This window comes from Melanotaenia boesemani, chromosome 24 (assembly GCF_017639745.1).
Source record: "Melanotaenia boesemani isolate fMelBoe1 chromosome 24, fMelBoe1.pri, whole genome shotgun sequence".
Taxonomy (NCBI): Eukaryota; Metazoa; Chordata; class Actinopteri; order Atheriniformes; family Melanotaeniidae; genus Melanotaenia; species Melanotaenia boesemani.
The window spans coordinates 7521233-7535451 of NC_055705.1; the positions used below are offsets into that span (position 1 = coordinate 7521233).

General features: G+C 39.6%; 1 protein-coding gene across 1 annotated transcript; it reads right to left on the reverse strand.

The window, feature by feature from the left end:
- Window positions 1-8812: 8812 nt before the first annotated feature.
- LOC121635605 (snaclec coagulation factor IX/factor X-binding protein subunit B-like) lies at window positions 8813-10560 on the reverse strand. Its single transcript, XM_041978879.1, has 8 exons — window positions 10508-10560; window positions 10363-10392; window positions 10223-10267; window positions 10006-10047; window positions 9679-9770; window positions 9248-9373; window positions 9050-9149; window positions 8813-8912 (listed from the first exon to the last, which is right to left on the reverse strand). The coding sequence occupies exons 1-8, from the start codon at window positions 10554-10556 to the stop codon at window positions 8842-8844; spliced, it is 555 nt and encodes a 184-aa protein (XP_041834813.1). The 5' UTR covers window positions 10557-10560; the 3' UTR covers window positions 8813-8841.
- Between the last annotated feature and the right edge of the window lie 3659 nt (window positions 10561-14219).

Here is a 14219-nt window from a genome sequence, read left to right on the forward strand (position 1 = left end):
GGGTATTTATACAAAGGAAGCCAAAGACTAAATAAGAAGCAGGTCTGGTGGTCAGCAAACAGAAACAAGGAAAAACAAGTAAACCAAAGGTTACTAATAATGATATTAAATAAAAAGTAGAAGAGAGAAAATAATCATCATCAGAGATCATCAGAAAGCATAAAACTAAATATATATATATAATATACAGATGAAGTTTTTTATTTTTTATTTATCTTTTTTTTTTATATTAGAGAGACAAAACTCCCATATTTTCTAATATAACCTGATGTCTTCCAGTTCTATGTGAACTTTCTTATCCATGATGAACTATGGAGATGCTGAGGCAGCTGTTGAAAGTTGTTGTAAGATAAAAATTACAGTTATGAAGGCTGTGAAACCTTCCATCATCATCATCTCCCACTGAATCATAGTAACAGTAAGATGGGAGCATCGATCATCACATACTTTTGTTTTCTATGTGTCTGTTTTAAGTTGTGTTTAAAATAAATAAATTAAATCGAGAAAAGAAAAATAAATATGCACATTATGAAAGAAATGTGATATTATGTTCTGTGCATGGTGGAATTGTTGTGTCCTACCAAGTTACATTACGTTTTCTGTTATGTGTAGTTATTCCCGGTCTTGCTTTGTGTTTTTATTTTGTAGACTGATTCTCATCTCATTTCAGACACCTTAGGGGTATTGCACGAAACCAAGATAAGGGATTAAGCCGGGATATGTTGGTTATCCTGGCTGAATTTAGCCCTAAGTCGGTTGCATGAAAGCAGCTCAAACTAATCCCGGCCAAGTTACTGTGGTGATTTATCCGCTGCAGCTAGCCTGCTCCAGACCAGGCTAACTGCTCAGGCTAAGATTAATCCTAGCGAGTCACCTGCATGTCCAACGTCAATTCTATGAGGAATTAATGTGTTTTACAGCATGTCCATGGTCTTCCTAAGTATGGCGCGTCATTTTAATAATCCAGTATTAAAATATTACATATACAGTCACTGTACATTTAATCGAAATCTGTTCGTAATCGCAACAGCCTTTTTATATGGATTCGAGTTGTAGTATTATTACTCTATTCTATTCTACAGTCATTTAGCAGACGCTTTTATCCAAAGCGACTTACATTTGAGAGTAAGAACAACACAAGCATGAATTCAAACAAGATGGGACGTCATAATTAAGTGTTAGTCAGACCGCTTTTGAGTCCAGTTGGACCCAGGTGCTGTCGTGTAGTGCTAGTGCAGTGCATATAATTTACTTATTTTTTTGTTTTTTAGTCATTTTATTTAAATACAGGATCACGATTTCATCACACAATATCAACTTGGTCATAAGTGCATGATTTCATCAGGCCAAGTGTTATATTGCTATGCTAATGAAGACTGCTCTTCAAATTGCTGTCAGAGGTTTTATAAATATGTGTTTTATTGCATTAATTGAGATTACAAAACACAGCGGATGAGGTTACAAAGGTGTATTCAAAGAAATCCGTGACGAGGGCAATGTAGAATATTCAGGTCCAACTCCCCTTCACCTGTTCCCTCTTCATAATGGCTTGCCTTTTTTCGGAGGATGTGCTGGACGAGGAAGCCCGAATCCTCAGAAGAGCATTCAGACGTGAACGAGTCTTCAGGGACAGCTCACATCCCCTGGCCTTTGGAGATGACTATGTCATTGAGAGATACAGATTTTCGGTTACTGGATTTCCACGTCCAGTTTTCTGAGTGTCCGGCGTTTAATCTCAAGATCCAGCTCCATTTCTTGGAGCTTGCTCTTTTTGAGTCAGCTTTTAACATCTGCCAGCTCTCTCTCTCTCTCCAGGTGCCCTGAATAAAGCGTTCTGACAGTTTGTGAGGTCTGTAAAGGAAATGTCATGTGCAGTAGAATTGCAGTACTTTGTGTACCTTGTATGAAGCGGACAGTTTCTATACTTTGGAGTCACTTACCAGCCTGCAAAATGTTCTTATATTTAATTTTTTCTTGCTGCCTGGTCCTTTTATGGCCAGACAGGTTTGTCCTTTATGAAGGATAGAAAGATAAAATAGATAAAAACGTTACATGAGGAAAATAGATTAAATGACACATTGTGGATAATTGTTTGCACCTAATCATACTCTACATTTCCTGAGTAACATGCACTTGCTTGTCACTCTTAAAGTATACAACAGTTAGTTGATTTTAAAAGTAACTCCTTTAATTGTAGCCTAATTATGACAGTTGCAGTGGAGCACTGTTTATTAATTGTATAGTTTTTGACCACTTACGCATTGAGCCGGTCGGCTATTGTCTGCCAGGCTCTCTCGCGTTCTTTATTTATGGCATTGGTTTTGCCTTATTTCCTTATAATATCCTTAACTTCGTCAGAGAACTCCGTCAGGAGCCGTTGTTCAGCGGCTGTGACGTAGGACGCGCGACTTTTATCCATTTCCCCATCGGTGATTCTGTGAGTGATCGCGAGGTCTGCTTCAGTATGCCGTGCACACGCACTTATCCCAACTATCTTCACCTGGCTTAACCTAGCCGCACCTTCTCATCCTGGCTCAGCAAACGTGCAACCAATTAAGCCAGGATAGGCCGCGCAAGCTAGGTCAAGCTGGGCTTTCTTAATTATCCTGGACTGCTTTATTCTGGTTTCGTGCAATACCCCTCTTGTCTTTCCGGTCTTGATTGGTTTCACCTGTGTCTTGTTTCCCCATTGTGTGTATATAGTCTGTGTTGTTCCATAGCCTGATCGTCATATCAGTTTATGTGATATATCCAAACCTGTCACTGGAATAAACCTTTTAACTGCATCCTGTGTTGGAAGTCCTGCTTTTGGGTCCTCTGTCTACACCTGCCTTAACAGGAATATATTTCACAATGATGAAGATTATTCTTAAATTTGTAGATGTAGCTGCTAGACTTGAAAGGAAACCAACTTAAGAAAAAAAAGCTGACAATCATCGGGAGCACCTATGAGCCTATGAGGCCATGAGTCACAGGCATCTGGTGGGGCCAGGAATGGCAGCCACTGGCCCCACCAGGTGCCAGCCAAGGATCACAGGACCCAGAAACCAGAGAGCCAGTCAATGTCTTCCTGCAGGTGCTCCTGATGGTTGTCTGCTGTGTTTTCTTAGAGGCTGTAGGATGTTTCTGTTTCTTTACAGATATTGTGGGTAGTTGTTTCTTCTGTTTTAATTTTTTTTGTATCCTTGTCTCCTCTCTCCACTTTTTACAGTTCATTCTTTCATCACCTCTGTCCATCATATATATGTAAATTCAATAATAAAACAATAAAAAGAAAACATTTTGTATCAGGAGGAGACTTATATACATAAAGTTTCTCTTGGCAAAACAAATTTGTTCAGCACAACACGGCAGCCAGACCATCATTCTACTGCTACCATGCTAGACAGGAAGAAGTTAAAAAAAGTAAAAGACAAATAAAATAATAATGATAATTCTGATCAGTTAGCTGTGAAAATTTCTACACAGACAACAGCTGATCTCCGGAACATTTCAGAAATGTTGCTTAGTTGGTTGCAGCAACTTTTCTGTTTTATTTTTGTTTACAGTTCAAATGGAATGTTTTTCCTTTAATTAGATACCCACATAGTGTTTAGCTGCTACATGGATATTCATATGATTCATTACTATCATATGGTTCATTACTCTGCAGCTGGAGGACTAAGACCACAGAGAATGAACACGTTTCTAGTTTCTCAGCATCTCCAGGCTGACTGTTGAATTTAGCAGAAAACCTCTAAATAATCTGAGTCTCATTGTTCCATATCAACCCACTAAAGATGCTGCCGTGCTGATGTGGTGACTTGTCTTAGCTCCACAATCCGAACTAAATCAAGAAATGAAGACAGCATCCAGCCTCATCTACAGTAATTCCTTAATGTTTAAAAGAACATAGACTTCAGTGAGCGAATATTTTGAACCTCGTTCGAATATTTGGACATAAATGCTACGAAGCCAAATTGGGGCTCCGCAAGTATTGAAGAGAGTCAAGACAAGGTTTGTTGCATACTTAACTTTGGCAAATTTTGGATGCAATGGCCAATAAAAGATTGGCTGAAGACATTGAAGAGATCAAGAAATCTCTGAACTTCATGTCACAAGAAATAACTAATGTGGCAATTGAACAAAGAGGCCTCAAGGAACTGTTGGAGGAAATTAAACAATTAAAGATGCTGGTACAAGAAAAGGATAAGAAAATCAACCTACTGGAAAGAAGAATTGAAGATTTAGAACAGTACTCAAGGCTGGATGATCTTCTGATATCAGGGTTTGAAATACAGCGCACTTATGCACAAACTGTTGCTGGAAGTGGAACAGAGGAAAATCTGAAAAATCCATCTCTCAACCCTGATGTGCTTACACCGGAACAACAGGTAATCAAGTTCTTTGGAAGTAAAGCCATCACAATAGACAGTAAAAACATCGCTGCTTGCCATGTTATGCCCCTAAAATACAGCAAAAAGCCAAACATCATCATTCGCTTTGCTAACAGGAAGCACAAAATGGAGGTGCTTAGGAATGCAAGAAAATTAAAGGGCACAGGTGTCTATGTGAATGAACACCTTACAAAGAGAAATGCCGACATGGCAAGAGAAGCAAGGATTCTGAAGAAAGAAGGAAAAATTCAAGATACTTGACAAGAAATTGCAGAATTCATATCAAGTTGAATGGGCCACCAGAACAAGTAAAAGTGATAGTCATTAAGGATTGCAAAGAACTGGAACAATTTAAGTGACAAACAAGATGAGGACTACAAAGAAGGAAAGCGTGAAGGAAACTAACAAAAAGTGATCAACTGAAAATTGGCTTTATGACACAAACAGATGAATTGAACTCAACTACAAATGCAATGACAGACAACAACTACTCTAAATATGAAAGCTTGCAGTTTGAGTCGTTTGACTACACAGAGTATAAACCGTATGATATGCAAAATGAACTTGATCCTGAGAACAATTTCTATACAAAAGTGCAAAATGATTGTAATTATTATACAGAGAGTCAATTTGAGGCTCATCTGTTTACCAAAGATTCATTGTCTATTATACATTTCAATAGTAGAAGCCTAAATTCAAATTTTTCCCAGATCTTAAACTGTTTACGTCAAACAAAAAATACATTTTCTGTTATAGCGATCTCAGAAACCTGGCTCTGTGAAGATCAGTCTTCCCACTATGAAATTGAAGGATATAATGCATTCTTTCAAAATAGGAACTTTGCTAAAGGTGGTGGAGTAGCACTATATGTGGACCAGAACTGGACAAGTAAAATTGTTAGTAATAAATGTTTAGCTTTGGATCATGTTATGGAGTGTGTTACTGTAGAAATTGAAGTTGAAAAGTCAAAAAATGTACTAATAAGTTGTGTATATCGGAAACCAGGATCATGTATTGATACATTTCGAGAAAAAATGATCGATTTATATGAAGACACAAATAATAGGAAAATGTTATTTGTCTGTGGAGATTTCAACATTGACCTGCTGAGTTTTCAAGAACAGAATGCTGTTACAGAGTTTATCTATTCCATGTATAGTTTATGCTTGTATCCATCAATAACAAGACCAACTCGAATAACACAAACAAGTGCAACTTTGATCGACAATATATTTACTAATGTTATCGAAAATGAAATATCAAGTGGACTTCTAATCACTGACATATCTGATCATCTTCCAGTCTTCACAGTAATTAAGAGGGTAAATAAATCTCCCAAAGAAAATAAAAGCATTGAAGTGACCAGGCTTAGGACACAAGAGGCAATTGATGCATTCAAAAGAGAATTGATTAAACAAAATTGGAATGACGTTTATATAGATAATGTAAATATTGCTTACGGAAAATTTCTCCACTTACTTACCACTCTCTATGATAAACACTGTCCTTTAGCCTATAAGAAGAAGAAAAATAAACTTGAGGAAAAGCCCTGGCTAACGAAGGCTATTTTAAAAGCATGTAAGAGAAAGAATAAATTATATAAAGTTTTTTTGAAAAAAAGGACAGCAGAGGCAGAGAGTGCCTATAAAACCTATAAGAATAGATTAATACGTATCATGAGAGCAAGTAAAATTAATTACTTTAGTGCTGCTCTTGAGAAAAATAGAAGTAATATTAAAAATACTTGGACTATTTTAAATAAATTAATCAAAGAAGATAATCAGAAAACCAAAACCTCAATCCAATTCCAAACAAATAATCAAATGGCTAAGCAGACTAAGGAAATAGCTAATATATGTAATGATTATTTTACTAATATAGGACCCAATTTGGCAAAAAACATAGTAGATCCTTCCCAAGCTGACGACTTTTTAAGGAAAATACCTCAATCTGATAAGACCATATTCCTCCAAGCTACTGATGAAAATGAAGTACTTAAAATTGTTAAAAAATGTAAGTCAAAAAAGTCTGCTGACTGGAATGGACTGGATATGTCAGTGTTAAAAGAAATAATTGAATGTATTCTTAAACCAATCACTTATATTTTTAACCTGTCCTTAAGGTCAGGAATATTTCCAGAAGGAATGAAGGTTGCAAAAGTGATCCCTGTCTATAAGGCTGGAGATAAGCAGGAATTTTCGAATTATAGACCTATCTCTATATTATCACAGTTCTCTAAGATACTGGAGAAGTTATTTCATAAAAGGCTATATGGTTTTGTAGAAAGGTACAACATACTAAGTGATCAACAATATGGATTTAGGCCCAAAAGGACGACAACATTAGCACTAGTGGATCTCATAGAAAAAATCTCAAAATCAATAGAAGATAAACAATATGCACTTGGGGTATACCTGGATCTAACTAAAGCTTTTGATACTGTTAACCATAAATTATTGTTAAAAAAATTGTTCAAATATGGAATTAGAGGTATTGCACTTTCTTGGATAGGTAGCTTTTTGGACAATAGATCCCAATATGTCCACCTTAACGGCTCTGACTCCCAATTGCAGTCAGTGACTTGCGGGGTCCCGCAGGGGTCAGTGCTGAGTCCTCTGTTGTTTATCCTGTATGTTAATGACATCTGTTTAGTCTCAAAAAAACTTCATTTATTTCTATTTGCCGATGACACTAGTATATTTTGTTGCGGTCAGAATTTAGAAACATTGTTAGATACTGTTGAAAAAGAATTAATAGTATTAAAGAAATGGCTTGATTTCAATAAATTCACTTTAAACCTTCATAAAACCAAATTTCAAATTTTTGGAAATCGTGCCATTAACGACGATAGAAACTTAAAAATTGATGATAATGACATAGAACAAGTGAATGAAGTGAAATTTCTTGGAATAATTATACAAAATAAACTTAGTTGGAAACCTCATATAAACCATATCAAAGCTAAAATATGTAAATCTCTAGCAATAATTTCCAAAGTTAAATTGTTCTTGAACGAGAAAAATCTATATCTTCTGTACTGCGCTCTGGTTCTTCCTTATATGACCTATGGTTTAGAGGTATGGGGGAATACGTACCAGACAAATCTAAATCCTATTTGCATAATTCAAAAAAGAGCTATTAGAATTATTAACAAAGTAACATATAGAGAACATACAAATCAGCTTTTTATTCATCTAAAAGCTCTCAAATTTAAGGACCTGATTGACTTCAAAATTGCACAATTTATGTACCATATAAAGACTAATAAGATGCCTATTCACATCCAGGAACTGTTTAAAAAAAGAGAGTACGTTTACAATTTTCGAGGGAGTGAAGTGTTTAATAAACCTTATATAAGAACTAATGTAAAGAAACACTGTATTTCTGCGGCGGGGGTTAATTTATGGAATAAGTTAGAAAAAGAATTAAAAGATTGTACAACAATTATCCAGTTTAAAAAAATGTTTAAAGAAAATGTTATAAAAAATTATATTGAGACAGAAGGCTGTATGCAAGCATAAAAAGACGGATGAATATTTTGAGTCAACCCAGTGGAGTGGGATAGGGGTGCTGTCTGAAATGCTATGATGTATATATTATATAAACTTGTTAGTAAGCTGAAAGCGAGACTTTGGTGATGGTAGTTGTAAATATTGTTTAAGTTAAAAATGTACTAAAGGGAGGGCATAATAAGCTGAGGCTTCAGCCTATTCCTTTTGGACTTATTAGACATTCAAATGGTAATTTGTTTCTGCTTTTCGTTAATAATTCTCCGGTGGAGTTTTATTATGATTTATATTGATTGTGAAAGTGTAAACAAAATGTCTAACCATGTTCAATAAACTGAAACTGAACTGAACTGCTTGTTATTCCCAAAATATCTGAGATTAAAGTGGGAGGTGGAGTCCTGTAGAAGCATTCCTCTGTTTAGGTCCAAGAAGGAATCTGACTTATTGCTCTTGAGAGGATTTATTTAAATTTTTGGATACTATTTCTTTATAAATCCTTGTGTATTTGGATTTTTGCTCTTCTGGCTATTTAAATAAAATATTTTATTGGTCTTGAAATTTTTTTTTTTTTTGAAGTTTTGATGTTGAATCAGTATGTTTTCCAAACCTATTCAATTTAGACTGACCAGGTTTATTAAGTGCAGACATATAATGCAAAGAAAAGCAGGAAAAATAAGCTCTTTGTGGATTTATTCATTTCATAACTTTCCACTATTTAAACAATCAAAAGAAAAATCCATCCTTGGCTCCCAGTCTGTCAGCCAGTGTTACCAAAGTGTTCTCAAATGTAAACTGCAGCATAGATTTGCTCAAAAGAGAAGAGAATCATCACGACTGAGTCTGTGAATAATATTAAAACATTTTATTCTCTTAAACATGTCAACACTAAAAACATTTAAACAGAAACAGAAAAGTCAGCTGGTCCGTCCCAAGGCTGCAGGTATTTATCCTCCATGCTAACAGCCGAACGGGTTCTTCACGCAAATGAAGGCGTATTTAGTGTTGCAGCGATTGTTACCCCAGCCGTCTGAAAGGGAAGACAAGTTTAAGACAAGGGAAATCAATTCAACCAACATGACAGATCATTGTGTTAAATCAGTTTATCTTCTCTGTGAGAAAAGGAGGCTCAGTGTTATAAGCTGTTCAGGTATTGATGGGACTTACTATTAGAGCGTAAATACATGCAGGGGTTGCTGCTTGAGGTGGACGGAGTGTACCAGTTGACGTAATGTAAACTCTTGCGATCGATCCACATCCAGCGGTCCTAAGAGACAAAGAGCATCCACATGAGGAAATGTTTCTGAGTCTCTACATGTCTTCTCGTATCTGGACTGACTGATGAGGGAACATCCTAATGCTGACCTGCAGGTAGAAGCCTCCAAGCCACGCTACGCTCTGGTGGTAGTTCAGAGCCATTCCCTGGAGGAAGTTGTACTGCATGCTGTTTGTGACTGAGGCCAGGTGGCCCCCCAGATTATTGCAGTACTCCTGTTGCACAGATAAGGGACAAAGAGACGTCTTTAAGCTGCTTTCATGCACCACATCAGCTACACACACAACAAGCAACCTGAACACTGACTGATCTACAGAGTCGACATCAGTTAAAGAAGGTGGGAAATGAAATGGAAACATGTGGATGATGGTTTGTGGTTTCCATGGAGATTAGCAAAGCTCATGAGACAGGAAGAAAAAAACAGGTCAGGAATCAGAAGATGTTTCATCCATCATGTGTGGATGGGACGTTCTGAGCTTCCTGATACAAAGAAAAGCTCCAACATGAGCAGCTGCATCACCTCCGCTTCGTGCCAGGACTTGGGAATGCTGATCAACTTGAAGCAGAGAGATTCATGTGGTTGCCAGAAGTTCGGACAGAAGTTAAACTGAACTGCAGGGACAGAGGAGAGGAGACAGACTAGATTTCAGCCGAGGACTTTCATCTACTCATACACTCTCATCTTCTTCTAAACCTCCAGTAGAGAACGTTGCTGTGCAGCCTGAGACAGATACACACATTAATGCCAGCGAGCACAGAGAGATGTGTTTGAATGATGTTTTTACTTTTAGACGTGACAACTTCACTCATGAGAGAACAAAAAAAGGTTGGACTAAAAGTGACGTACGTTCAGGAACTGCTTCCTCCTCAGGTTCAGGTTCAGACTGGGCTGCACAAGCAGAGAAAAATAGTCCTTAACATATTGATGCTGGATAAGCAGAGATGTTCTACACCCACTAGATCAGACATTTCAAGCTGCACCAACCCTACAGAATGAAGCCTTTCCAGTCTCTGCAGTATGAGCAGTTTCCATGTAAAAACAGGAATCTAAAGACGACACCTACCAGCTTCAAGAGCAGCGTCTTCCTGAGGGAGCTCCACTACTGTTTCTGTGGACAGATCACATGGACATTGGTGTGAGACAGATGCAGGTCTTACAGTCTGACTGATGTTTTCTGTCCACACCAGCATCAATAAAACTGACCTAAAGGTTTCTGCTCGTCTCCAGCTGGAGCTGCAGAGGGAAACACAGCAGGAAGAGAGAATCAGTTCTTCTGTCTGTTCTTGGAGGCTGGATGATGAACTGATGAACACATGGATGCTTCATGTGTGTGTGAGTAGAAACTGACCTGCTAATGCAGCACACAGTAGAACGGAGAGGACCAGCAGAGTCTTCATCCTGATGAAGGACCGGTTGTTCTGTGTGGAGGAGAAAGACAAACCAACCTCACGATTAACATCCAGGAGAGAGAAGAAGTCTGAGATCAGAGAATGAAAAGTGCTGCAGCAGGTGTCTCACCTGTCAGGTAAAGGTGAATGAGTTCAGGTGTCAGCTGAGTGATGCAGTGAAGACAGGAGACTGTCTTAGTGTATATATAGGCTGCAGAAGTCACGTTCATGTAGGCGGGGGGTGTAAAGTACAGAAACTGATGATGTTTGCCCAGGACCCAGTTCTGATAGAAGGACATGGACCTGAACTCTGATCTGTTTTCTGACTGGATGGAGATGATTTCCATAAACTGCTCCTTCCTGCTTGTGTTTGCAGCGTATGCATCATTCTGTGTCCTGACCTGCTTTCTGATGAAGTCGTTCTGTTTGTTAATGTTTTTATTGATTAACTTTGACGGTAAAAGATAAATTCCAGTAAGACAACAGATAAGTCCACGTTTTCCTGAAGTAATTCACATTTTATTATCAACCAGTTTATTGTCATCCAGGGATCAGAGTCATGTCTTCATGTGTATTTAATTAACTTGTTTCCCAGTAAGGTTGTAGATACATCCCTCCCTGTGAATGAGTTGGTCCTGCATTGTCTCGTCTTTACATAGAAAGTCAGACTCATGCTGTGGCGTCTTGTTCATCGCTGTTCGCTCTTTGTAGTCGTGGAGCCAAAAACCAATATTTGGAGGGTCTGCTCTGCTGGAAATAATGAAAAAAAAAAGCCTATTTTAGTTTATGCACCCTTTTGTTTTTATCAGAAAAATGTGAAAATCTATGTTTTCCCTCATTGGGTTGGGCAGGCTGTCAATAAATGCATTCCAGATATACAGAACACATGTGCTGACAACATACTCTCAACATTCATAACCCTTAAAACACATTACTATTATAATCGTGGTTCCCACCATTTTGTTATCGACAAGTTGTCTCCCAAAGTCAGTGGCAGCTGGTTGGCTGAACCATGTATGCCCACTTACACACATATAGTTTACATTGCTGGTGTGGGGCTCTGTCGTCAGCACCTTCTCTCTTCAACCAATTGAGGCCGTGACGTGGGTCATACCCACTGTGTACTGCTCAGGGCAAAGCAGATAGAGGCGGTTTCAGCCGGTTGCAATCAAGCAAAGTGAGCTCAGCTGTGTCAGCTCCAGGTACTTTACCACACATGGTGCGCTGAAGCGTCAGCGAGGCGTCAGCCATTGTGTCGCGAGTCCACCTAACAAGGGCACAAGCTTAACCTCCTCACAACTATATTAACGCACAATGTGCTTCAAACCCATCCCTGTCAGACATGGGTACAGACCAAGGCGTGTCACCCATAGACTCCGCAATCCACAAAACCTGTCCTTTTCAATGGCATGCACGTCATTCACACCCTCGGTTACCTTTGGTCTCTGGAACTGTCAGTCTGCAGTGAAAAAAACAGAATTTATCAGTTCATTGATAAATCTCTCTGACATTCAGGTCCTAGCCCTGACTGAAATCTGGATCCGTCCAGAAAACACAGCTACACCAGCTGCCCTTTCTGTCAATGCAGAATTTTCCCAAACACCTCGCTCAGCTGGACAAGGAGGTGGAACGGGCTTTCTTATTTCTTAAAAGTGGAACTTAACTTCTGTCCGTCCTATGGCTAACTGCTCATCACTAGAGTATCACGCAGTAAAGGTCTCTACACCCATCACTGCATACATTCTGGTCATTTACCGCCCTCCGGGTGGCAGTATAGATGAGTTTGTCTCTGAAATGGACATGATTCTCTCTGACATTCCTGATGATGGCACACCACTAATTGTCATGTGAGACATGAACATTTACATTTGCAAACCACAGGCAACTGACTTTCTGGCTCTCATCTACTCTTTCAATCTCAAACTGGTACAGACTCCTCCAACAGACAAAGCTGGCAATACTCTTGACTTGGTGCTGATCAGAAACTGCTCCACAGCCAACCTGTCCATCACCCCGCTGCATCTCTCAGACCACTTCCTGGTTAAATTCCCTACCCTCCCTTCCCACTCAGACTTCTCCTTACTGTCTGTTAATGAGGATACAGAAACACTCTGCTCCTCTCTCGCCTCCTCTCTGGACAAACTCTGTCCTCTGGTGTCAAAACCAGCCAAACAAAACCCTCCCAGTCCATGGCTCACAGAGGTTCTGAAGGAGCACAGAGCCGGACTCAGGGCTGCAGAAAGAAAGTGGCGCAAATCAAAAGAGCACACTGACTTGTCTGAGTACCAGCAAAAACTTGAAACTTTCACATCCAGCCTAAAGGCGGCCAAGATAGCCTTTTATCAGAACAAGATCCGCAATGCTCCCAACACACGACAACTGTTCATGGCGTTTAACTCTCTTCTATCTCCACCACCTGCTCAGCCTCCCAATGTACTGACTGCAAAAATGTTTGCTTCCTACTTCACTGAAAAGGTTGCTACCATCAGTAACCAATTCACTGAGCCTGACCAACTTAGCCTTACCAAACCAGCTACTGGTGCCTCACTCTGCTCTTCCCGCTGTCTAAATGAGGACAAAGTCTCTAAACTTCTAGTCAGCTCAAAACCCACAACCTGTCCTCTTGATCCTGTTCCCTCTGACATCCTGCAGAGCATTTTACCTACAGTCAAATCTGCAGTAGCTCATATTATCAACTCCTCTCTTAAATCCGGTATCTTTCCTTCTGCCTTCAAGCAAGCTCGGGTTACCCCGCTGCTGAAGAAACCCACACTCAACCCAGCCCAGGTTGAAAACTACCGGCCGGTCTCATTGCTTCCATTCATGTGTAAATTACTAGAGCATGCCGTCTTCAGTCAGGTCTCACAGTTCCTCCAAGACAACAACCTGTTTGATCCATATCAATCTGGCTACAGGCAAGTTCACTCTACTGAAACTGTGCTCCTGTCAGTTACTGATTCCCTACCGCTTGCCAGATCCACTGGTCAATCCTCAGTCCTTATACTGCTGGACCTGTCGGCTGCCTTTGACACGGTCAACCATCATATACTGTTCTCCAAACGCTTGGAGCTTGGCATCTCAGGATCTGTCCTCTCGTGGTTTAACATCCTACCTCACTGGGAGATCATTCAAAGTATCTTGGCGAGGGGGCATGTCCAAATCACATGGGCTGACAACAGGGGTGCCTCAGGGCTCGGTGCTTGGCCCTCTTCTCTTTTCAATATACACCTCCTCACTCGGTGCAGTCATTAGCTCTCATGGTTTCTCTTACCACTGCTATGCAGATGACACTCAGCTTTTCCTTTCTTTCCCAACTGATGACACAACCGTCTCAATGCGAATATCAGCATGCCTTGCTGATATCTCCGCATGGATGAAGGATCGCCACCTTCAGCTAAATCTGTCCAAGACTGAGCTTATTGTCTTTCCAACCAATCCTCCTTTACCGCCACAGATAAGTGTGCAGCTTGACTCAATCACACTAGTGCCTACGTCTTCCACCAGGAATCTTGGTGTCATGGTAGACAACCAGCAGACCTTTAAGGACCATGTTGCCTCGGTTTCCCGGTCTTGCCGATTTGCTCTCTACAACATCAGGAGGATCAGACCCTACCTGACTGAACACACAACCCAGCTCCTGGTCCAGGCTCTGGTCATTTCACGCATTGACTA